At 39.8% G+C, this 26671-nt stretch overlaps 1 protein-coding gene across 1 annotated transcript in view; it reads left to right on the forward strand.

Annotated features, from left to right (window-relative positions):
- bace2 (beta-secretase 2) overlaps positions 1-25173 on the forward strand; it is a 57865-nt gene extending 32692 nt beyond the window's left edge. The window contains exons 2-9 of the mRNA XM_034168082.1: positions 5154-5242; positions 5511-5727; positions 7365-7490; positions 8722-8856; positions 9131-9232; positions 11251-11400; positions 11532-11700; positions 22245-25173. Coding sequence (XP_034023973.1) covers positions 5154-5242; positions 5511-5727; positions 7365-7490; positions 8722-8856; positions 9131-9232; positions 11251-11400; positions 11532-11700; positions 22245-22486 — 1230 coding nt within the window. The 3' untranslated portion in view covers positions 22487-25173. The remainder of the gene's footprint in view (positions 1-5153; positions 5243-5510; positions 5728-7364; positions 7491-8721; positions 8857-9130; positions 9233-11250; positions 11401-11531; positions 11701-22244) is intronic.
- The last annotated feature ends 1498 nt before the right edge of the window (positions 25174-26671 follow it).

Here is a 26671-nt window from a genome sequence, read left to right on the forward strand (position 1 = left end):
CCTTTATCGACTGACAGTTTGATGCAGATTACAGATATTGTGGCCATTTAAATTTAATATTGAAAACCCCATTTAACGTATATTTTACATTATATCTTAAGCTTGTCTGTTTTTCTATCTTCCAGTTATCAGTCAGAAACCAAGTGCCAAAAAAGCAAATTTTACACAGCAGAGATGACCAATGTTCTGTGAAATTATCTGAAAAAGAATTCAGAATCTGAAACATTTGAAAGAAAAAACAAACAAACCTGACAACACCACAAAAAAAAAGAAAAAAAAATTAAATTCAAGTGCATAAACTAAATACATATTTCTGACATTTGGTCACATCTAATTTGGCTTATGAAAAGCCACTTCTAACAGGACTTTTGACCTCAGACTTTTGCCATTGGTAAAAATTTGTGGAATTGGAAACAATTGTTGGTGGAGCTCTATGAGCGTGGTGCTGTAGTTTTTAATAAATTTGCAAAAAAAAAAAAATTTATTTTGCATTGTCATTATGGAGTATTGTGTGTAGAGGTTTGAGGAAAAAATGAATTTAATTTATTTTGGAATAAGGCTGCAACATAAAATGTGGAAAAAGTGAGGAACTGTGAATATTTTCCAGGTGCACTGTAAATGTTGCTTATGTTTCTTTGGGGAAAAAAAGAATATCATGTCCATTTAAAGTGTAGGTGACACGATATGTAACTTTTTTTTTTATTTATTTTTTAGTGTTTAAGACTAAAACAGTTTGAAATTTATCCTTTCGTGGTGCGCAGTTACCAAAGAAATAAATATTCGGATGTTGAACTGGGTGTTACTAAAAACCGGGAACTTCCTGGGTTGTCCCAACAATGGAGAAGGAGGAGGAAGTGGCATCACTGCCAGAACCATTATCTTAATAGTTAAGATTAATTTATGGATTTTACAGGCTACTGCCAGCCCCGTTTCCACTGAGTGGCTCGGATCAGAGCTGCACCGCGTTTTCAGTGTCAGAACGGTTAATTTTTGCTGGCAGAATCCTTTTGATTGGCAGGTGGAACACTTTTATATTGACGAGCGCGCACGGTGTCATGCGAATTCTTCGCTCCACACTGAGGCAAAACTGAGTATTTTCTGATTCTTTTATTTTATTGTTTATGGGATAATTTCATCGCATGCAGACTGAGACGTTATAAGCAGACGAGGAACTGGGAGACTTTCAATTCGCAGCGCAAAGCGGATTATTAACAACAGAGACTTATCCGCAATAACGGATGACAGCCAGTGCTGTAACCTGGCACCAAACTCCCATGTGACAAATGGACCTTTCTTCAACCAGGACAGAAGGAATTAAATTATTTTCAGATGTCGTTTTGTGAAAGTGGATAAGTATTCAGATCTCACTGAAACAGACAGGTAAGACATTATTTACTCCTTGTGTGAATGGTTTTAATATTTAATAACATGTTACACTACTAACATACAATAGAAGGAAATTATATTTATTTTAAAAATAGCTGATATTTTCAGTCCCCTGTGCCATTTTTGAGATTTGAAATGCATGTAAGTGTTTCTAAGAAATAAAACAAAAATAAAATCCACACTTCCTCATGACTTTTTTCCTGATGTCACAGATAGTAAAACTATTTTCTTTAATCAGTTTATTATGACCATAGAACTGGCAACCCCCCCACCCAAAAAAAAACAGTTTATCATCATCACTGGCATGCCCAAATCGCTTGCATTATTTATTTTCTAATCACCATTTTGTGTTCTGAACTGCCAATATCATCACTGTTGTCAGACTGAAGGTTTTCCTCCAAGGTTCTTTCTCCCTCATGGTCATTGAAATAAGGTTCAAAACCATAAGTCTGTGCCCCCACAGTTTTTTAAAAACACCTTCAGACTGGACTTAAAAAAAAAAAAAAAAAAAAAAAAAAAAAAAAAAAGCTCCACACTAGAAAAAAATTGTGTGAAAACAGCTTGACCGCCGCCATGTTTAGAATTTATTTGGGCTTGAATCAGCAAGTACCATTCCGGTGATGATATAGCAACAATATGGCCGCGGCTGAGGACTGAAATAGAGTGCAGGCTTCAGACAGATGTTTATCATTTACCTGCGCATTATCATAGACTTTTATTGTTCAGGATTATTTAAAATATCAACATTTCATAATTTTTAGTGATTATTTGTGCAAACCTTTTGGTGTCGCCTACCTTTTAAATGACCATGCCTTCTCAAATGCTGATTAGCTATTTCGGGTGTTTGTGAGCTCTTGATTGGCTGAGCACACCTAAATGAGATGATTAGCTTGTAGCAGAGCATGGACAGATGGAAAATGTGCAAGTTTAGATTGTGTGCTGTTAGCTGTTGGCTAGGATCCAGTTTTTTGTTTTTTTTAAAAGCACTGTGAATGGCGTTGGGCATAGCTATGTATTTTAAAAATAACAGACCAATGATAACAAAAGGAGTACATATATGTTGAAAGCAAAGAGGATTGTAAGGTATCTACAGTGTCTTGCACTGCAGTGTGTTTGTCCTACCAACAGTCACATGGTGTGATGTCAGCAGAGCTTTATTTCACACAATGAAACTTTGAGAGAATTGTGAAGTCCCAGAGTAATCTACTGGCGATACATCAGCTATAAACCAGTGCATGGTGAAACATGAACTTCCACCAAGATAAAGTATGGCTGCAATAAACACATTTTTGAGTGGCTCTTATAAGGCAACTCATATTATGACTTGTACTCTGGAAAATTCTGTTACAAAGCAGTGTAGCTTCCAATTGAGAACATGTACACAGTGTGGCCACAGTAGTGTCTTTGAAGATGTTTAAGTACTCTGGTTGCTAAAGCACAACTCAGTCATGGACTGTGACAGTCACAAGGCTGCATGGATGTTCAGATGGATTTTTTTTTTTTTTTTTTTTTTTTTTTAGTGTCTGTGGCTGCTGTGTCAGGAAACACAGTTGTTGCTAATTTAATTTTCTAGTTTCAATTTCTATGCTGCAGACTTTGTCAGCTTTATAAAAACCTCCGGCTCTCCCACATAGCAGTGAATAATCTTTCTCACGTTACAGCTGGTTCACCATTTAATTAGAATATTCCTGGATTCGCTCCGGTATTTCACATGGACTCAATACATGCCTTCATTTTGTCAGGTTTTGTTTTTATATATATATACATACATATACATATACTCAACAAAAATATAAACGCAACACTTTTGGTTTTGCTCCCATTTTGTATGAGATGAACTCAAAGATCTAAAACTTTTTCCACATACACAATATCACCATTTCCCTCAAATATTGTTCACAAACCAGTCTAAATCTGTGATAGTGAGCACTTCTCCTTTGCTGAGATAATCCATCCCACCTCACAGGTGTGCCATACCAAGATGCTGATTAGACACCATGATTAGTGCACAGGTGTGCCTTAGACTGCCCACAATAAAAGGCCACTCTGAAAGGTGCAGTTTTATCACACAGCACAATGCCACAGATGTCGCAAGATTTGAGGGAGCGTGCAGTTGGCATGCTGACAGCAGGAATGTCAACCAGAGCTGTTGCTCGTGTATTGAATGTTCATGTCTCTACCATAAGCCGTCTCCAAAGTCGTTTCAGAGAATTTGGCAGTACATCCAACCAGCCTCACAACCGCATACCACGTGTAACCACACCAGCCCAGGACCTCCACATCCAGCATGTTCACCTCCAAGATCGTCTGAGACCAGCCACTCGGACAGCTGCTGAAACAATCGGTTTGCATAACCAAAGAATTTCTGCACAAACTGTCAGAAACCGTCTCAAAGAAGCTCATCTGCATGCTCGTCGTCCTCATCGGGGTCTCGACCTGACTCCAGTTTGTCGTCGTAACCGACTTGAGTGGGCAAATGCTCACATTCGCTGGCGTTTGGCACGTTGGAGAGGTGTTCTCTTCACGGATGATGCGAAGGAGATGTGTTGCACTGCATGAGGCAAATGGTGGTCACACCAGATACTGACTGGTATCCCCCCCCAATAAAACAAAACTGCACCTTTCAGAGTGGCCTTTTATTGTGGGCAGTCTAAGGCACACCTGTGCACTAATCATGGTGTCTAATCAGCATCTTGGTATGGCACACCTGTGAGGTGGGATGGATTATCTCAGCAAAGGAGAAGTGCTCACTATCACAGATTTCGACTGGTTTGTGAACAATATTTGAGGGAAATGGTGATATTGTGTATGTGGAAAAAGTTTTAGATCTTTGAGTTCATCTCATACAAAATGGGAGCAAAACCAAAAGTGTTGCGTTTATATTTTTGTTGAGTATATATATATATATACATGCATACACAAAACGCCTCGTCCAATATAACTTTTCTTCATCCAATATTTCTCTGTTGGACTCCCTACCATCCATTATTTGTATAATGTTCTCCACCCCACTCCCAAATTAAGCAAAGAGCCAAGTAAATTAGATCAATTTATTTTGTTGTGAACAATTTCTATTTCATTTATATAGCGCCAAATCACAACAGAGTTGCCTCAAAGCGCAGCATATGAATGCTTCTAAAACGTCAGTAGCGTGCTTGTCTACCTTCTTAGTGTTTTTGGCAACCTTGGAGTTCAATATTTCCACCAGTTCCTCCTCTGTGAACTCAGCAAACCTCGCTGGCAGACGATTTTCTGCTGTTGTTGACATGTTTGTTGCCATTTTTTCAACCAGCGTCTGTCAGCAAGTTCCTGACCTCTGCTACATCATTACTGATGTCATCTCATGAATAATTGTATGCCGCGCTCTGATTGGCTAGCTGTTGACAGTAAGCTCTAACGCTGTTGGTCAGTGGGAACCAATCCAATATAACTTTTGGTCCTAACTTTTGGTCCTTTTTGGATCCCTTTGGATCCAACATAACTTTCTGGCGCCAAGCATGCCAAAATACAGGTAAATCATGGACAGAAAGGCTAATCTGTGATTGGCTATTGCAATCTGAGTGGAGAACACATATATATTTGTCTGTTTTGTCATACCAATAAAAAATTTAAAATAAAGATCAGTGTCCTGTTAAAACCTTCACTTTGATGCTGATTTTGGCTTCTTAATTGGTGCAAACAAATACAAACAGTTAACTGCACTCTTGGGTTGTTGTAGTAGAAAACGTTTCTAATCCTTAAAGGAATCATCAATTTGTGTTTTACAGCTGAACATCCTGGTGGACACGGGCAGCAGTAACTTTGCCGTGGCTGCAGCTCGTCAGCCGTACATTTCTCACTACTTCAACACAGCACTGTGAGTGGCAGAAACACTTTGTGGAAATCATGTTTTTGAAACGCGACAGTATTAAGTATGGCATGTGAATCGCATCATCTTTGTCAATTACTTTGTGTGAAAGTGTTCAGTCTCAGTTCTCCCATCCTGAACTTTGAGGTAACAGTTCTTTCAGTGCACTTCCAGGTCTGTCATTAATCACTTTACAATTCATTAAACAACTGCAGGTGTCTGGAGCTGTTCAAAGTTTGTGTCTGAAGAACATCTTGTCTTCTGCTTCTGTGTTTAGCTCCAGTACGTTTGTGCCATCTGGCCAAAGTGTGAGTGTCAAATATACTCAGGGCAACTGGGAAGGTCAACTGTGCGTAGACCGCATCTCCATCCCCAAAGGTCCTAATGGGACCATCACCGTCAACATCGCTGCCATCCTATCATCTGAAGGCTTCTTCCTTCCTGCAGCCAACTGGCAGGGAATCCTGGGATTGGCCTACCCCTCACTGTCACGGGTAAGAGAAATGCATTGCTGTATGTTTTGCTAATCTCAGGCAAAAAAAAAAACCTTTTGAAAGCCTTTTAGGCTTCTGAGAATTGGCGTGATATACTTTCCAAAGGTAATGTTCCAAAGACTGCTGTTACTTCAGTGCATTACAGTGCATATGTAATGCTTTCTTATTTAATCAGCTGTAACAACACTAATTTGACATATTGTGTTTTTATTCTGGCTTAGTACATTTTTTAACCCTGTGTATCATGATAATTACATTTCTGGTCAGAATTATTGCCACTCATGAATTCAAAGTACCTAATTTAAAATATATTCAGAAATAGAATGCAAGTATTTGCTAAAATGCCTCTGAACAACAATAAAAAAAAATTTAATGAATGAATGAATTTAGTGTACAATAAATCATCACTTTTAGAGCCACTTTAGACAACTCTGCAGATGGATGCATAAACATATCCAGGCCACTGAAGATCTCTTGGACTTTATTCATATCAAGCATTAAGAAATAGAAACACTATTTTTCCATTTAACCCAAAATTATACCAGTTAATGTTCCAGACACTTTTGAAAGTAACTCCATCATTTTCTGGAGTCTTTCCTCCTGGGTACAGAGGCAGTTATTTTGGTGTATGTGATTTATTGAGACACTGTTGATGTAGTGAAGTTTGGTTGATTTTTATGTTAAGCCCACAACATGCCTGTGACTAATGAATAGGATAAATCTAATCCCTTTCCACCAAGCATCCAACATTGTGCTCAGTTTAAATGCATACTACACAGCAAAAAAAAAATTGGGACGAGCCGCCAATTACACCTGTGCCATGCATTTCAGACCACCAACAAAACCAGATTAAAAGAAAAAAAAAGAATTTGTGCGTTAGGGGAAACTGAGGGTGAAAGTTTTTTTTTTTTTTATCATTATTTAGCTAAGGTGTATTTAAAATTAACTCCACAACTGTACATGAGATTTGTCTTCCTTTGCTTCAAAGTATTAGTAGCACCAACCTTGAATACAAGAAAGAAACAAATGAGTCAGCTTTGAGGAACAGGGAAGTATAATTTTGATGCTGCATAAATGACGCGATGGCAAAACCAGCACAGTAGGTTCTTTGATTGTGTGCAGTTTGTAAGATCACATACCACTGGTTAGAGGGTGGATGCGGTCACATGGATCACTGTGTCCTGCCTGAGAGTTGAAGTCTAACATTATCTCAGGGGCACGGTTTACAGCTCCATGCATTCACATATAAACTCTGATTAGTTCTGTGAACTATTTTATGTTTTATCACTATATATTGGTAAGGTAACCAATAGTTTCATTGGTCTGCAGTATTGCTGCATATTTGGAGTGTAACTTTGAAAATCTTGATGGGCACTGAAATTTAACACCCTGCCAAAGTACACTGACAATTATGACACTTTTTTCCTCATGTTTTCAGATGTAATCAGGCATGTAGTTCACATTCATCAGGATGTAATTTTGAGTTGTTTAAACCTTTTAATGCTGTGTTGCTTTTGGTTTATTAAATTTTCAGTCTGGGAAACATTTAAATGAGTCTGTGTGGCCATAAGAGTGACTGTGTTATGGTGAAATGTTGATGTGTAACATAATCTAATCACATGTCGTCTGCGGTTCAGCCCGACTCGTCTGTGGAGCCGTTTTTCAACTCTGCTGTCCAGCAGATGGGAATTCCAGACATCTTTTCCCTCCAGATGTGTGGGCAGTCACCCAGCAGCATCGAAGACTCTGCTGGTGGTAGTTTGGTGAGTGACGATGGCCTGCTTTTCAAGTTTGTTCAGAGGCGCTAGGGAGGGCAGTATACAGTGAGTATTCACAGCACATCCCTTTTTCCACATTTTATGCTACAGCCTCAATCCAAAATAAATGACATTTTTTTTTTCCTTAAAATTCTACACACAATACCCCGTAATGAAAATGTGAAAAACGTTTCTTTGAGATTTTTTTTTTCTTTTTTTTCAAACCAGGGATGAATCCAGACAGACAGGGTGTTGTGAGGGATATGTGCCCTCCACAACACGCCTTGATTAATGGTCCACTTTTGAAGCCATTTTTTATACTACTACTACTAATACTTAAAATAATATATAATAATAATAATAATAATAATTTTAACAACTAAAACGTTTAAACCAGTATTACTTTGGGCCTGTTTTACTACAGTTCTAGACTAAGTTTAATTGATGGGCCATATAAAAATAAGTGTACTTAATTTAACTTTTCTGCATGACTAAAGTGGGATGTATATATATATATATATATATATATATATATATATATATATATATATGTAATGTCTAAGCTCTGGCATTACTGGATGTGTTTGGGGTTCGTCAGTTAGGATGAAGGAAGTCAAAAATATGAAAATGATTACAGCTCTTGTTGTTTGTTAGCAAACAAACATGTAGATTTCTCAATTCTGGTTAAAGGCAAAGGAAAGGTGAAAATGTGCAAAAGAAAATGCAAATACAACACACATTAAGCAGTACAACTAAATTGTGGGGGGGGGTTGCCTTGTGTGAGAAAATAGTAATAAAAAAAAAAAAAAACCCTCCAGAATGCATCCCTGGACATCAAAAACCCAAAATTTTCTTTCACCAAAAGGTGAAAAGTACTTAATTGTTTCACCAAAACATCAAATCTAGGTTTGCATCTCAGATGTACTTTCTGCCAAATTGTAGGTGAACTTTCAGGTCTTCTTTTTAAGAAAATCCTCCTCTATGTGACTTCATCATGAAGCTGTTCGTTAGTTAGCCTGGAACTAATTAAACTGTAATAGTATCTTGGTGAGAGCAGATCTGTCTCTGTGCTGTACTTATGGTGACATCATATCACCCAGGGACAGAGGAGTGCGAAGGCTTGGAGGTGTTTGTGTTTCGGTGTTTAGTTGATCGTCCTGTATAGGGACAAACCTTTGAGTCTTCACCAGAGACTCTGGTTGTTTGGTTGAACCATTGTTGATCTTCTGTTCTATAGATTCTGGGAGGGACTGAACCAACGCTGTACCGGGGGTCAGTGTGGTACACACCAATAATAATGGAGTGGTATTATCAAGTGGAAGTTTTGAAGCTGGAAGTTGGTGGCCAGAATCTGAATCTGGACTGCCGAGAGGTAAGCATGGATCTCTGTAGGTGATAATGACTGTAACATTCTTGCTGATTGTATGAAGCCTACAGAAGAGAAATGAAAAGGTTTCTGTGTCGCAATGGAACTGAGGAATATAATCCCGTTTGTCTGCTCACAGATGAATTTCCTCTTTTTTTTTTTTTAATTCTTTTGTTTGCTTAAGGTTGTTGATAAGAGCTTGTTGTGATAAGAGCTTGTTGAACTGAGAAACACTCACAGTAATTCTCTTTTGGTTTTTTTTTGCTTTTTTTTTTGTCAGTACAATGTGGACAAAGTTTTGGTTGACAGCGGAACAACGCTGCTACGACTACCCGTCAACGTCTTCAATGCAGTTGTGGAAGCCATCACTCGCAGCTCTTTGGTATGCTACCATCTGAACAATGATGAAATGTGTAGCCAGCATAGAAGCACTCACACTCACTGCTGAAGGAGATAGTAGCTTTACAAAAGGCAAAATGTCAATCAAGGTTTTGTTTCTTTAATATAAATATGCATGTGTCCACATATCTTTTCCTCTTCTTTACTAATCTGCTCATTTTCTTCCTTTTGCAGCTGAACAAATATGCAAAGATTCCTTTAAAGGTCTTTGCAGATTACTCAAATGCAGATTAGGTGTAAAATAAAATACAGGTAGACCCAGAGTTGTTGTTTTGGAAGAAGCAAATAAACATTTGTACATGTTATAAATGTTTTCAGAGCCAGCTGTCTGCAGCAGTTTGCATACACAAATACAAAAAATTAATTTGTGCATGAATAAAGTGGAACTGTTTGTACACTGCAGCTCCCATCTTGTTCAATCTTTGTGCTGTGTAACAGGGTGTGTAGACAAAAACACAGTGGCTGGATGTAACACGTGTTTATATACTGCTCAAAAAAGGAACACTTTGAAAACACATCAGATCACAATTGGTGGGGGGTGGGGGGGGTCATGCTGGATATCTTTCCTGATGTGGACTCGGTAATGTATTAGGAATGACAGAATGCCACATCATTTGGAAATGAAAATTTTCAAGTTAGAGACGGCTGAACTCAAAGCGAAAAAATGATGTAGCAGGTTTGTCCATTTTCCCAAAATTTCATTGCAGCAACTTGAAATGGTACTCAGTTTGTATGGATCCTACGTGCTTGTATGCATGCTCCTTAAGAGACGACAGATGGTGTCCTGGGGGAATCTCCTCCCAGATCTGGACCAGAGCATCACTTAGCTCCCGGACAGTCTGAGGTGCCACCCATCAGCATTGTATGAACTGTAACATGACGTCCCAGAGGTGTTCTATTGAATTGAGGTCAGGCAAGTGTGGGGGCCAGTTAATGTTATCAAATGCTTCATCCTCCAGGAACTGCCTGTATACTGTTGTGCATCAGGAGGTACCCAGGACCCATTGCACCAGTGTAGCGTATGACAATGGGTCCAAAGATTTCATCCTAATACCTAATAGCAGTCAGGGTGTTGTTGTCTAGCCTGTAGAGGTCTGAGCGTCCTTCCAGGAATATCCCTCCCCAGAGCGTCACTGACCCACCACCAAACTGCTGAATGATGTTGCAGGCAAAATAACATTCTCCACAGCGTCTCCAGCCCCTTTCCAGTCGGTCACATGTGCACAGATTGATCTGCTTTCATCTGTGATAAGTAGAGGACACCAGTGGCGAACTTGCCAATTCTGGTGTTCTATGGCAAATGACAGTCGAGCTCCACAGTGCCGGTCAGTGAGCACAGGGCCAACTACAGGACGTCAGGCCCTCAGGCCAGCGCCATGAAGTTTGTTTCTGATTATTTGATCAGAGACATTCACACCAGTGACCTGCTGGAGGTCATTTTGTAGGGCTCTGGCAGTGCTCATCCTGTTCCTCCTTGCGCAGAGGAGCAGATACTGATCCCTAGAGTAACTGTCTCTCCTGGAGTCTCCTCCATGCTTTTGAGACTGTACTGGGAGACAGCAAATCTGGCAATGGCATATATTGATGTGCCATGCTGGAGATATTGGACTGCCTGTGCAAACTCTGTAGGGTCCAGGTACTGTACCATGCTATCAGCAGTGACACTGAAAAACTAGTGAAAAAAATCAGTCAAACGATGAGGAGGGACAAGATGTCAGTGGCCTCCACCATTCCTGTTTTGAGTGAACAGTGGTACATACGCAGACCTCTGACTCGTTACAAAAGACTAAAAGCAGGTCTAAAGTTTGTTTTCGGTGGGCTAGTTTCTACATGTATGGTCAGAGAATTGTGGAACTTTGCAGATGATTAACATGAAATTTCAAACATATTTCAATTTAAAAGTTAAGTAATTTTGCACAATATGACCCCTTTTATAAGTGTACCATTGATTTACATTTTCTGTCCTTCATGTCTTCCTCTGTCCCCCCATCTGTGTCCAAGATCCAAGATTTTTCTTCTGGGTTTTGGGACGGCACAAAGCTTGCGTGCTGGAAGAAAGGGGAGAACCCCTGGATGTTTTTTCCCAAGCTCTCCATCTATCTGAGGGCTACAAACATCAGCCAGTCCTTCCGTATCACCATCCTTCCTCAGGTTAACATGGACACACAAAACCAAAAAGTTCTTCATCAAAGAGACGCAGTCTTCCTTTATTCCATATATTTTGCCTCCCACACACAAATCCAGCAATGCCTGTGAGACTGTTCATTTCTGTCATCCCACAGCTGTACATCCAGCCTGTTGCAGACGTGGAAGGCATTCTCGACTGCTTCCGTTTCGGAGTGTCATCCTCGGCTAACGGACTGGTGATCGGTGCGACATTCATGGAAGGCTTCTATGTGGTGTTCGACCGCTCCCAGAGGAAACTCGGTTTCGCCCTCAGTAACTGCGCAGGTGAGGGTGCTGACAGTTAACATGCCAAATCTCTATGTATTATTCATTTTATTTACTCATTCATCAATTGCAGCGAAATAAAAGATCATACATAATCACCATCTGTCTATTACAGACATATTATCACTTTACCGAGGCGTTGCTAGGCCGGTAGCGTAGATTTACGTCGATGCTACCTGACTATACCCGCCTGCTGTGCGTAAACAAATGACATCATAGCGCGCGCAGCCCAAGAACTGTCCGCAGAGGAAAAGATAAAAAGGCGAGAAGTGTGTTGGTCCCAATATGGATATTCCGGATGATTTTCTCATGGATAGTACGACAATGAACAGCAGCCAAATTAAGCAGCCAGCTTGATGAGGACGCACTGCCGAATTTGGAGAGCAGCGTGCGCCAGCCGACACAACAAAAGTTAAAGTGAGCCAACTTTTTATGTACGCGTTACATGTTGTGTATCTCAGTAAAAAATGATAATAATGTATGGGTTAAAGTTCTCCGTCACCACGGCGGATTTCCATCATTTGGAAAATTTATCCATGCATACACGTGCGCATGTGGTGTCGTGTGTTTTGGGGCCAAAATATGATACTCACTGTCAAATCAATATCCCATTCTACACTAATCAAAGCAGCAGCAATGTCTGCGTGGACTGCGGAGGAAGGGACTGTGTGAATTTTCCTTCCTCTCCACTCTGTTTACTGCTTGCCATGAGCCACGGTCCTTCTCTTCCCTGTCTTTGTGGGAACATTGACAGACCTTCCCCAAGTAGAGCAGAGCGTGGCTTTGCTTTGAACCAGTGAAGCATTGATCTTTCTCACTGCTTTGATGGTTTGTTGTATTATTTTGCTTTATCTTAATTTTCCCCGCTAAAACCCTAAAGAGCATATGTCTGTGAGTAAAATTTACCTTTTTTATATTAACCCAACCTGTTATGGTCTTCTGAAACAGTTGATAGATGTATTTTATAACTTAAAAACGGGACCGATGCTAAGGCGTTAGCATGTCTATGGCGTTTTCAATGTTAAAGTTAGCATTAAGCTGTTGGCATCTCAGCACAGTCTGTGCATTTTTCTGTATAATAATTAATGGCTTAGCGTTTGTTGTCGTAAAAGAGTCAAATGTATTACGAATTGTAATATTTTTAATTTATTTTTATTTAAATCCTGCTAAACTGCAGGATTGTCTTACAGACATAAAGACATGGATGACCTCTAATTTCCTGCTTTTAAACTCAGATAAAACTGAAGTTATTGTACTTGGCCCCACAAATCTTAGAAACATGGTGTCTAACCAGATCCTTACTGTGGATGGCATTACCCTGACCTCTAGTAATACTGTGAGAAATCTTGGAGTCATTTTTGATCAGGATATGTCATTCAAAGCGCATATTAAACAAATATGTAGGACTGCTTTTTTGCATTACGCAATATCTCTAAAATCAGAAAGGTCTTGTCTCAGAGTGATGCTGAAAACTAATTCATGCATTTATTTCCTCTAGGCTGGACTATTGTAATTCATTATTATCAGGTTGTCCTAAAAGTTCCCTAAAAAGCCTTCAGTTAATTCAAAATGCTGCAGCTAGAGTACTGACGGGGACTAGAAGGAGAGAGCATATCTCACCCATATTGGCCTCTCTTCATTGGCTTCCTGTTAATTCTAGAATAGAATTTAAAATTCTTCTTCTTACTTATAAGGTTTTGAATAATCAGGTCCCATCTTATCTTAGGGACCTCGTAGTACCATATCACCCCAATAGAGCGCTTCGCTCTCAGACTGCAGGCTTACTTGTAGTTCCTAGGGTTTGTAAGAGTAGAATGCGAGGCAGAGCCTTCAGCTTTCAGGCTCCTCTCCTGTGGAACCAGCTCCCAATTCAGATCAGGGAGACAGACACCCTCTCTACTTTAAGATTAGGCTTAAAACTTTCCTTTTTGCTAAAGCTTATAGTTAAGGCTGGATCAGGTGACCCTGAACCATCCCTTAGTTATGCTGCTATAGACGTAGACTGCTGGGGGGTTCCCATGATGCACTGTTTCTTTCTCTTTTTGCTCTGTATGCACCACTCTGCATTTAATCATTAGTGATCGATCTCTGCTCCCCTCCACAGCATGTCTTTTTCCTGGTTCTCTCCCTCAGCCCCAACCAGTCCCAGCAGAAGACTGCCCCTCCCTGAGCCTGGTTCTGCTGGAGGTTTCTTCCTGTTAAAAGGGAGTTTTTCCTTCCCACTGTAGCCAAGTGCTTGCTCACAGGGGGTCGTTTTGACCGTTGGGGTTTTACATAATTATTGTATGGCCTTGCCTTACAATATAAAGCGCCTTGGGGCAACTGTTTGTTGTGATTTGACGCTATATAAAAAAATTGATTGATTGATTGATTGATTGATATATATTAATAGCAGCAACAACAAAAGTAATAACTAATATTGCTACAATACAACTTTAGAGAAACAAACAAAAAGAACCTGATAAAACACAACAGAAAAGGTAAAACCAACTAACAATGAACGTAAATAAATCTAGAAATAACTGTTTCCTGTGAACACCTAGTGACTCCACTTCATCCCTGTTTTATTTAAGTTTAATGACAATTTGTTTTGGTCAAACCACATCTGTGTTTTTACACAAGAAAAAAATAAAATGCAGTAAACTGCACATGTCTTTTTTCATGAAAATAACTTATTAAAGATCACATTTTACACTTTAGTCAGGCCTTTAAAATTCTTTTGTGGACTCTTGCTGTAATGTTGTTAGTGGTTGAGATAATTGATGTCGGCATCTAAAAATGCTCATAATCGGGTTAAACCTGATGGACATCTCTTTGTGGTGTGTTGGTGATGTATGTATGTGCAAAATAAAACAAAACACTACTCCAGGTATGTTTTTGACGAGAATATAACATCATAACTTTATTACAAGCTCAAACATTTATGTTGCATGACAAAAGCCTTTTAATAATAACTCACTTCAAGAAGTAATGGCAAAACTCACATGTAAGTAAAAAAAAAAAAAAAAAGATTAATCGATTACTAAAATAATTTAGTTGCAGCCCTAGTTTGTTTTACGAGTGAGAGCATTTTACCGATTAAATGTGAATACGCCAGTTTTGAGTTTCTCAGTGCGCATGTGTTGTCAAAACTGGTGACAGTGTTACTTTGTGCACAGCAGAACAACGTTATCAGTTGCTTTAGGCCCAAATTTTGTATTTTATCGAGTGTACAGCCAGCAACACAGCACCCATTTGGTGCATTTACTGGATTACAACTGATCAAAATACTACAGAAGACAAAGAATTTTTACTTGACAGTTTGAAGTGAGTTTTCGCCCCAGACCCCCCCATAATCAATAGTGTGTTTTTACTTCACAGATTGAAGTGACTTTAATTTGTTTCAGAGGGCTTCATACTCATTAAAATTCACCAGAATATACAAAATTTGACTTGCTCTTTTAAAAAATTTCTGTGGGAGATCCCCCAGACCCCCATAGTTTGAAGTGAGTTTTCTTTGTTTGAGGGCTTCACACTAGGGATGTCCCGATCAGGTTTTTTTGGCCCCGATCCGGTTCCGAGTCATCTGATTTTGAGTATCTGCCGATACCGAGTCCCGATCCGATATTTTAAAAAACTGAATGAACAATGAACAAATGCTAAATATATAATAATTTCATTTTAATCACCTTATTTTATTATTTATCACTTAAACAGTGCACTTCTCCTTGAGGTAGCTTGAACAATCAAGTAACAATGTACCAGACTTAAAAAAAAATGTACAAATTTCCATGTTATTTGTCTAAAAATAAATGTCCAAGGTTCCTTATGTTAAACAAGAAATTATCTAATCTGAAATAACAGGTGTTTTTAATTTATAGATGAAAGGTTTCTAAAGAACCATTTATTGATTTAGCTATTTTAGTTACAAGTGTTATAAACTTTTTTAAACAGTAATCAGAAATTTTGAGGTAACAACAACAACAAAAAACATTTCCAAGGATTTTTCTTCAGACACGTGGTTTCTGCACTGATCTGTGGTTCAAATCCCAGCCTGACTGGAAAATCACTAAGGGCCCTTGAGCAAGGTCTTTAATCCCCTATTGCTGCCGGTGTGTCGTGAGCACCATGTATGGCAGCACCCTGACATCGGGGTGAATGTGAGGCATAATTGTAAAGCGCTTTGAGCGTCTGATGCAGATGGAAAAGCGCTATATAAATGCAGTCCATTTACCATTTGTACAGATCAGTGGTTTCTGCCACTGGTCTTCCATGTTTTGGCCCAACGCGTCATTCTATTGGACAGCGCGAAGCTACATCACAGCTCGGAGCGTCGGAAGTTCAAAAGTCAACTTGAAAAATAAAAGGAAAAAAAAACAACTTACATTTGCATCCTAACAGTCCTCAATGTACCCCTCTGATGCTTTATCGGTGTTCAACAAGTTCAGAGCAGCGCAGTGGACGTGAATGAAGACGGAAGCTCTTTAAGATGCGCTCCTAAATGTGATGAGTGTGCACGTCGCTCGTGCGCACACCATCTCTCGCTCCGTTTTGTAGACAAACGATCACAGGACAATTAATTTTTTTTCTTTTTGTTAATCAGATGACAGATCATTGTCCTGAGGACTTGGTCAGCACCGGGTCCTGCTGCGCACGGAAGGATGACTGAGCAAGAGTTTCGGTGGGAAAGTGTCCATCATCCTCTTGTCATTCCATCGAGGCGTCAGGCTGAGCGCATAAACACACAAACAGCAACTCTGCGAAAGAAACTTTGCGCGGATAACTCCCCCCACCTCTGTCCAGGTTACAATTCCATCTCTTCTTCCCAAATTCACTGCGCAACTCTTGTTCCCTTTTCTCCTCTGGAATCGGTTTCAGCCACACGCGTGTGCGAGAATGTCCGGTTGAACTTCTGTTTTTTCTTTTGTTCATTTAAAAAAAAAAAAAAAAGATTGGGTTGAACTTTGACCATGTCAGCCTGCCAACGAGCGGCAATGTGCGCTCCCGTCAGAAGTGTTGCGTCAAAAGCAGAGCTAAAGCGACACTTCTGACACCTCGAAAAAGCAACGCGTCTCACGCCTCTGAGGCTTCCGACGCGTGAAAGGCCCATTAATCTGCAGTGATGATCTTGAAATAGTGCTGATCAAAATAATGAGGATAAAATCTATATCGGATTCCTGATTGGGATGCAACGTCCGATTTTGTTCAAGTCTGACACCACGTGATCGGGCCCGATTTCCGATCACGTGATCGGATCGGGACATCCCTACTTCACACTCATTCAAATTCACCAGAATGTACAAAATTTGACTTGCTCTTTTAAAAAAATTTCTGTGGGAGATCCCCCAGACCCCCATAGTTTGAAGAGAGTTTTCTTTGTTTCAGAGGGCTTCATACCCATTAAAATTCACCATAATATACAAAATTTGACTTGCTCTTTTAAAAAATTTCTGTGGGAGATCCCCCAGACCCCCATAAAATTCACCAGGATATACAGTAGTGTTCAGAATAATAGTAGTGCTATGTGACTAAAAAGATTAATCCAGGTTTTGAGTATATTTCTTATTGTTACATGGGAAACAAGGTACCAGTAGATTCTCACAAATCCAACAAGACCAAGCATTCATGATATGCACACTCTTAAGGCTATGAAATTGGGCTATTAGTAAAAAAAAAATAAGTAGAAAAGGGGGTGTTCACAATAATAGTGTGGCATTCAGTCAGTGAGTTTGTCAGTTTTGTGGAACAAACAGGTGTGAATCAGGTGTCTCCTATTTAATTTAATTTTAATTTAATTTTATTAATTTATATAGCGCCAACTCACGACAAAGTCGCCCCAAGGCGCTTCACATAATTCACAACACCACAAATTAATCTAAAATCAAAATTAAAAGCAAGAAAAGCACAGTAAAAAGATAAAACACAGTAGAATAAAAAGAAATTACAAAGCAAACAAACAGATTAAAAAATTAATGATAAGACAGTCTAAAAAAAAAAGTGGATCTTCAGTCTTGATTTAAAAATCTCCACCGTGTCAGACTGCTGAATAACAGCAGGTAGATCGTTCCAAAGAGCCGGACCACAGTAGGAGAAGGCTCTATACCCCACAGACTTTTTGTTCATCCTCGGAACACACAGAAGCCCTGTGCCCTGCGAACGCAAGGGCCTCGCAGGTACGTAGGGCTTAACCAAGTCCGCCAGGTAGGAAGGTGCCAGTCCATGAACAATTTTATAAACCAACAATAAAACTTTAAAATCCGATCTGGCAGAAACCAGTAGCCAATGAAGGGATGCCAGGATGGGAGTAATGTGGTCAAACCTTCTACTTTGTGTCAAAAGTCCTCGAATGCTAGACTGTGGCAGGCCAGAAAATAAAGCATTACAATAATCCAATCTAGAAGAGACAAACGCATGAATCAGAATCTCAGCATCAGCCATAGACAGGATGGGGCGAATCTTCGCTATATTTCTCAGATGAAAGAAAGCAGTCCTCGTAATTTCCCTAATGTGGAGGTCAAAGGACAACGTAGGATCAAAAATTACCCCAAGGTTCCTCACTTTGTCAGTATGATGTATAACACATGAACCTAAGCTAAGCGCCAGCTGATCAAATTGATGCCGATGTCAAGAACCATCATTTCAGTCTTATCAGAGTTCAAAAGTAGAAAGTTGCTAGACATCCAACTTCTCACTGCTGCGAGACAGTCCTGTAAAGATTTTATGTGGACAGGATTTCCAGCAGCTATCGGCATATACAACTGAGTATCATCAGCATAACAATGAAAAGCAACCCGGAAACGCCGCAAAATGTTCCCAAGGGGTGCCGTATACAGGGAAAAAAGCAGGGGACCCAGAACGGATCTCTGCGGAACCCCGAACTTCATGCCCTTAAAGTCAGAGGTAGTGTCATTGCACAAAACACAGTGGGAACGGCCAGACAGATAAGACGTCAGCCACACAAGAGCAGTTCGAGTAATCCCAAAACAGTTTTCTAGCTTATCAAGTAGAATATGATGATCAACTGTGTCAAACGCAGCACTGAGATCCAACAACACCAATGCTGTAGTAGTATCCGAGTCCATTGCTCGCAGAAGATCATTAACTACTTTAGTAAGTGCTGTTTCTGTGGAGTGATGTGTTCTAAAAGCAGACTGCAGTGGCTCAAAAAGGTCATTCTCAGTAAGATAGTCCACAAGCTGCCGTAAAACCACCTTTTCCAGAATTTTAGAGCAGAATGATAGATTTGATATCGGCCTATAATTTTTCAATACACCAGGATCAAGATTAGATTTCTTGAGTAGTGGTTTAACCACAGCAGATTTGGAACAGATCCAGAGTTTAAAGAAAGGTTAACAATTTCCAGCACAGTCGGCCCAAGAATGGGCCAAAGATCCTTAAACAATTTTGTTGGTATAGGATCAAATAAGCAAGTTGTGCTTCTAGTAGACATCACGAGTTTCGTCAGCACACCTTGTGAGATACTGTTAAATTCCATGAATTGAGGTAGCACCTCAGTGGTAGTCCCCAGCTCAGTAGCTGAATACAATGACTGGACCAAAGTATGCTGAGATGTGCTCAACCTAATATCTTCTATTTTCTTTTCAAAATAGTCCAGAAAGTCCTGTGCTGAAAAAGGAGAACGACCAACAGGTGGCTGTCCATGAATAAGAAATGCCACCGTATCAAACAAGAACTTTGAGTTATGCTTGTTTTTGTTGATCAATTCAGAATAATACGCCATAATTCCAATGAAGTTGGGAAGTTGTGTAAAATGTAAATAAAAACAGAATACAATGATTTGAAAATCTCTTCAACCTATATTCAATTGAATACACCATAAAGACATTTAATGTTCAAACTGATAAACTTGTTTATTTTTGTACAAATATTTGCTCATTTTGAAATGGATGCCTGCAACACATTTCAAAAAAGTTGGGACGGTGCAACAAAAGACTGGGAAAGTTGATGAATGTTCAAAGAATGTCTAATTGGAAACGAGTGTCATGATTGGCTAAAAGGAGCATCACGAAAAGGCTCAGCCATTCACAAGCAAAGATGGGGTGAGGATCACCACTTTGTGAACAACTGCATGAAAAAAATAGTCCAGCAGTTTAAGAACAATGTTTCTCAAAGTTCAATTGCAAGGAATTTAGGGATTCCATCATCTACAGTCCATAATATAATCACAAGATTCAGAGAATATGGAGAACATTCAACATGTAAGCGGCAAGGTGGAAAACCAACATTGAATGTCCGTGACCTTCGATCCCTCAGGCAGCACTGCCTTAAAAACCAACATCATTGTGTAAAGGATCTTACTGCGTGGGCTCAGGAACGCTTCAGAAAACCATTGTCAGTAAACACAGTTCATCGCTACATCTACAAGTGCAAGTTAAAACTCTACCATGCAAAGCAAAAGCCATACATCAACAACATCCAGAAATGCCGACGCCTTCTCTGGGCCCGAGCTCATTTGAAATGGACAGACGCAAATTGGAAAAGTGTGCTGTGGTCTGATGAGTCCACATTTCAGATTGTTTTTGGAAATCATGGACGTCATGTCCTCCAAACAAAGGAGGAAAAAGACCATCCAGACTGTTACCAGCGCAAAGTTCAAAAGCCAGCATCTGTGATGGTATGGGGGTGTGTTAGTGCCCATAACATGGACAACTTACACATCTGTGATGGCACCATCAGTGCTGAAAGGTACATCCAGGTTTTGGAGCAACACATGCTGCCAACCAAGCAATGTCTTTTTCAGGGACGTCCCTGTTTATTTCAGCAAGACAATGCCAAGCCACATTCTGCACGTGTTACAACAGCGTGGCTTCATAGTAAGAGAGTGCAGGTACTAGACTGGCCTGCCTGCAGTCCAGACCTGTCACCCATTCAAAATGTGTGGCGCATTATGAAGCGCAAAATACGACAACGGAGACCCCGGGCTGTTGAACAACTGAAGTTGTACATTAAGCAAGAATGGGAAAGAATTCCACCTACAAAGCTTCAACAATTAGTGTCCTCAGTTCCCAAACGCTTATTCAGTGTTGTTAGAAGGAAAGGTGATGTAACAGTGATAAACATTACCACTGTCCCAGCTTTTTTGAAACATGTTGCAGGCGTCCATTTCAAAATGAGCAAATATTTGCACAAAAACAATAACGTTTATCACTTTGAACATTAAATATCTTGTCTTTGTGGTGTATTCAATTGACTATAAGTTGAAGAGGATTTGCACGTCAATATTCTGTTTTTATTTACATTTTACACAAGGTTCCAACTTCATTGGAATTGGGGTTGTATTATTATTATTTTGTTTTATTACTACTTCTGTTTTGTCTTTTGATTTTTAAATGGACCACAATAGGAATAAGTGTTTTCACTTTCTTGTGTCATCCATGTATTTTTATTAACGTATTTACAATTATGTCATGTACTTACATTGAACTTATAAATAAAAGCATCCCCACATGCACTCACACTTTTAATATCAAGATGATTTACCGCCCCCTGCTGGGGGCATGTTAGTCCGTAATGCAATTAGCAACTTTAGCTAATATCCGTAGTTTCTCCAAAAATGTTAGTTCGATCAACATTCTGTTTTTGCAGCATTCATCCTTGACCCAAAATAGGTAAGCATACCAAACGGCAGCTCTCGACAGTTTGTCCATGATCGAAGCCATACGCACACACACAGAGGCCACTTAGCTGTGTGCCATGCATGATTTTAACCCATGACGTCTTAGTTACCCACAGTAACCTTGGAAACAGTGGTGCCAGCTCTCTTCAGGTCACTGACCAGCTCCTCCCGTGCAGTTCTGGGCTGATTCCTCACCTTTCTTAGGATCATTGATACGCCACGAGGTGGGATCTTGCATGGAGCCCCAGTCCAAGGGAGATTGACAGTCATGTTTAGCTTCTTCCATTTTCTAATAATTGCTCCAACAGTTGATCTTTTTTCACCAAGCTGCTTGGCAATTGCCCCGTAGCCCTTTCCAGCCTTGTGGAGGTCTACAATTTTGTCTCTGGTGTCTTTGGACAGCTCTTTGGTCTTAGCCATGTTAGTAGTTGGAGTCTTACTGATTGTGTGGGGTGGACAGGTGTCTTTATGCAGCTAACGACCTCAAATAGGTGCTTCTACTTTGGAATAATAAGTGGAGGTGGACTTTTTAGAGGCAGACTAACAGGTCTTTGAGGGCCAGAATTTCTGCCGATTGACAGGTGTTGAAATACTTATTTGCAGCAGTAACATACAAATAAATAAAAAAAATCATACATTGTGATTTCTGGATTTTTTTAAATTTTTAGTTATTTATTTTTATTTTTGGGGGGGATTACGTCTCTCACAGTGGACATGCACCTAAGATGAAAATTTCAGACCCCTCCCTGATTTCTAAGTGGGAGAACTTGAAAAATCACAGGGTGTTCAAATACTTATTTTCCTCACGGTATATATGAGAGAGAGAGCACTCTGTACAGTTGTGAATTTTTCAAATATTTTCACTTTAGATGGAATGGAGCCAGGCACAACTTGGATCTGCAGCTATGTATTTTGTATTTGTCTGCAGTGAGGGATGGCGTGGCGCTGTCAGAGATTGCAGGACCCTTCCCAGTTGAAGATACGGAAGATGACTGTTCCAGCAGGATGGCCAAGCAACCCGTTTTGTGGATCATCTCATATGCTTTGATGTCAGTCTGCGCTTTGGTCCTCATCATCCTGCTGCTGCTGCTGGTTGTGCCTTGCCGACGCAGAAACAGGTTTGAGGAGATGTCAGACGAGTCCTCTCTAGTCCGTAACCGCATCAAGTGACTGAGAGGAGACTCATGGGGCAAAGGGTTTGAGCACAGAAGCCATTAACAGCTGGAGAGGGGGATCAGGCTCGGCTTAACATGTCTGTCAGACTCCAGACCGCACCCATCAGCTCAGCCCGTGAAGGGAAAAACAAAGTACCCCCAATAATTGTCTTATTGATTTGCTATGCAAATATGATTTGAGATTTGAAGGTTTGGGGTTTTTATTGTTATCTTGGAGTGGAGTAGTGCAGATATTCCTTTTCCTCACTCCACCCACATACAGTTAGCTCTGTCATGTATTCAGCCTTTCAGTTGCTGGGAAACACCACACTTTGCTAATTGTACATGTGCAGAGATGGAAAATCCTTTTTTTTTTTTGTTTTTTCCCAGTGCTACTTTGTCCTCAGAGGGGACAAAGGAGCACCAAACAGTCATGATTTTCCATCATTATATAATGTCAATGGGTCACTGGACTCAAAATGTGTAGAAGTCAAGTCTGGGAACATGCGCCGTGCCGTGCTTCACCGCATCCACGGTACCGTAGAATTACCTTGGGTCCTGGATAGCAACCACACAGGCAAACAATTAATCCATCCCCACCTCTCTAAAATAAACATGAAGCGTGGGCACCCCCTTGTCCTTCTCCAGTGACTAGAGTCCTCAATACTCAGCCACTTGTGTGCTGGATCATGCCCATTGAAAAAAGCCACATGGCCAAAATGTTGAAGCTGACACTCCCTCATGCTGTAAATGATACTCCTTGTTTTAGTTTGCCTACAAGTCATCGCTCATTTGTCTCCTTGGAGGATCCTTTGATACCACTGGAATGACTTTGCATCAAAATACCAATGACATCCACTCATTACTGTAGTTTCTATGTCTCACAACCATAGAGTAAGACAAGTAGTACCAGGACCCTAAAGACTTGGACCTTCGTTGTCCTGTAAAGCTATCAGCATGTCACACCCCTCTGTCCAGCAACCTCATGATTGTATAAGCTCTTCCAAGGCGTCTTTATCTCAAAGGTAGAGGACCCAGACATGTGAATGTCGCTGCTGAGACAAGTGAATGTCCTGGATGAAGCCTGGACAATCACAAACCCAAACACTCCAATGTTTAGAAGGTACTGCTGAAATAACAGGTGGTGACTGAGAACTGCTGAACAGTTCTGTTTTTGTTGCTGCTGGCAGTGAAGTGAAATGTGTAAAGCCACTCCTGTTGATGCATTTTCCTCAACGCACTTCACAATAAATTTATTTTTAACTGTAAATGCAGGAGGACCCATGCAGAATAGTTTTACCGTCTGTGTTGGTGCATCATTACGCCAGCATTTCTCGATTACGGGCAACATTAGCCAACATTTCCAAAATGATATAAACATAATCTTGTTTTTTGACGTAGATTACAAACATTGAGTGCAAAATAATCCCCCCCACACACACACGTGACAACAGTAACTGACATTATTGCCAGTGAAATCCTGGAGCTGAAGTGAACAGGTTTTCTGCATTTAGAAGTGGTCTGGATAACATCTTAATCTAGGACCTAGCTGAAACATGTATGCACATCATTTAGGAGAGGATAATACAACTGTTCTAGAATAATATGACACAATGAACAATTTGGGATATGTGCCATAATCTCTATTCGGGATGAACAGCCCAAAAATGACCACGCCTTTTTTCATCCAGAGTGTTACTTCAAATACAACTGTGTTTTCTAAACCGCAGCAGCAGTAGATTTTCCAGAGTATTCAAAATCTTCAGAATGACCACGACATGTTTAGAAGGGTCATAGAAGAGTGACTTTCTAATTTTTATATTCTAAGAGAAAACCACTAGAAAACATTGGTCAAATGACCTCCATACAGTCCAGAATCGACACATTTAGTAACACACTTTCTGGGCTATTGGCTTTTGGGGAAATTTCCATGATAATCTTTAAAACATTTAAGATCTCTAGATACTGCTGTCCACTTTGTTTTCACTTTAAATCAATATTCCATCGATAACAGTAAGACTGAAAATAAAATTTAATTGTATTTGGCAGTTGTATAGTAATGAGTTGACCCACTGATTTCAGCTATTTTCTCTTAAAATATCAAAATTGGAAATTTTACACTTTTCTATGACCCTCCCAAACATGTATTCATCATTCTGGACATTTTGAATACCTTGGAAAATCTATAGCTGCTGCAGTTTACTAAATACACCATACAGCTGTATTTGAAGTAACACTGGGGACTAAAAAGGGTGTGGTCATTTTCAGGCTGTTCATCCCCGATAGACATTTTGGCACATATCCCAAGTTGATCATTGGGGTCATATTAGTCTAGAACAGTTGGGTTATCTTCTCCTAAATGATGTGCACACATCTCAGCTAGGTCCTCTGCTATCTGTAACGGACTTGTTTGTGCAGGATAGCAAAAGAGAAGTTCACTTCAGAATTGTTAGTCATCAAGACTCCAGGTGCCACTTGTTGCACTTGTGCTTTGGGGTTTGCATTTTCTATATATAGCCTTCTTAAACTATGTTTTTGATTGGTGAAAAGAGAGAACATTATTTGGAAACTTGATACAGACTTGAAACATTTGACAGTGATCTTGTACAGGGACATGGTCACTTGTGTAATCAATGTTTAAAAGGGCTTATCTGAGCATTTGTACAGTTACAGATGCTTATGTTAAGATCATATATGGTTTGTACTGTTAGTCCGTGGGCTGAGTGGGCTCACCTTGCCCCCCCCCCCCCCGAAATTGACAAAAATGTATGTACATTGTAGTATTTGATCTATATTTTCATTTTTTCCATGTTACCACTGAAAATACAGGGACTCGATACCACTACTGGTGTGCTGAAGTTGGACGGCCCTCCAAATTTTGCTGTGCCTCATTTTGGGGTAGGGGAAACCTAAATTGACACAACTCTGGACTGGGTGGTGATAGGAAAGTGATTGACCCATCAAAATGTTTGTCTTGAGCCCCTCTATAGGTTGAAATACGAAATATGCAAATTACGTCCATAATTAGGTCAGAGGTCAAAAGGTCACCAACTTTATGGAATGCCCAAAATCTGGCACCCAGGTGTAGAACTTTTCACTGGAGCTCTAAAATGGAGAATAAATCATCTAGGGGCCTGGAATATGTTGTAAATGTATCCTTTTGCATATTTAACCTGCTAATATTTAATTATTCTTCAAATGGATGACCCTGTGATTAATGAAAAAAGGTCAGATTTCGAAAATACGAAGAAAATAAGTGGTAAGGGTGTAAATGATTCCAAGCAAATTGAAACAACTAATCAAGGATTACCATGAACTATTTACTTTGTCAATGATTAATGATTCACTTCAAAACAGTCATATTATGCAAATTAGTTCAATAACAAAGGCTAAAATGGTCAGGTGCCAAGTATTAGGAATGACGTTCAGCAAACCATCTGCAAGGTGTTGATTGGAAATGAAAAACAGGACAATTTGGAGGCCCGTCCAACTTCAGCACACCAGTAGTGGTATCGAGTCCCTGTATTTTTAGTGGTAACATGGAAAAAATGAAAATAAATATCAAATACTACAATGTACATGCATTTTCGTCAATTTGGGGGGGGGGTGCAAGGTGAGCCCACTCAGCCCACGGACTATGTGTGGTGTTTGAGAGTTCCTTCACGCCACATTGGCACAAAATAACACCAGTAGTGTTTATGCTTCAAAATGTCTAATTTGAAGATGAAAATTGATTTGTTGACAGCAGCACCTGCAGGGTCTTTGGGGGCGATACTGAGGGAGATACTGTGCCCTGATGTAAAAGAATCCTCAATAATGTGTGTGTAATTTGTTGACTGCAACTTCAGTCATTCTTGATGTCTTTGAGAACAGTGTGACTTTATTATTCTTTAAGACAATCGCAAGAAAATGGAGCAGAGGACATGAATTTAAAATTCCTTTTTTGTGTGTAACTGATTTTGTAAGGGTTATTCCCATTGTGCCTTTATCACATTCTAATATGTGATGGAACTTTGTCAGTGTTGTATTTTGAAAATCTTATGTTGAATTTAGTGTGAACAGAGCCTGTTGTGTCTGTAAATCTGCCAAATTGCACTTTGTTTCTGAAGTTGATCAAAACTAATGCTCATCACACTGAAGAAATTCCTCAGAGAAAATCAATGCAGTTTGTTTTGTTGATGGAATTTTACTAATTTTGGTA

The sequence above is a fragment of the Thalassophryne amazonica genome, chromosome 4, assembly GCF_902500255.1.
Source record: "Thalassophryne amazonica chromosome 4, fThaAma1.1, whole genome shotgun sequence".
Lineage (NCBI taxonomy): Eukaryota > Metazoa > Chordata > Actinopteri > Batrachoidiformes > Batrachoididae > Thalassophryne > Thalassophryne amazonica.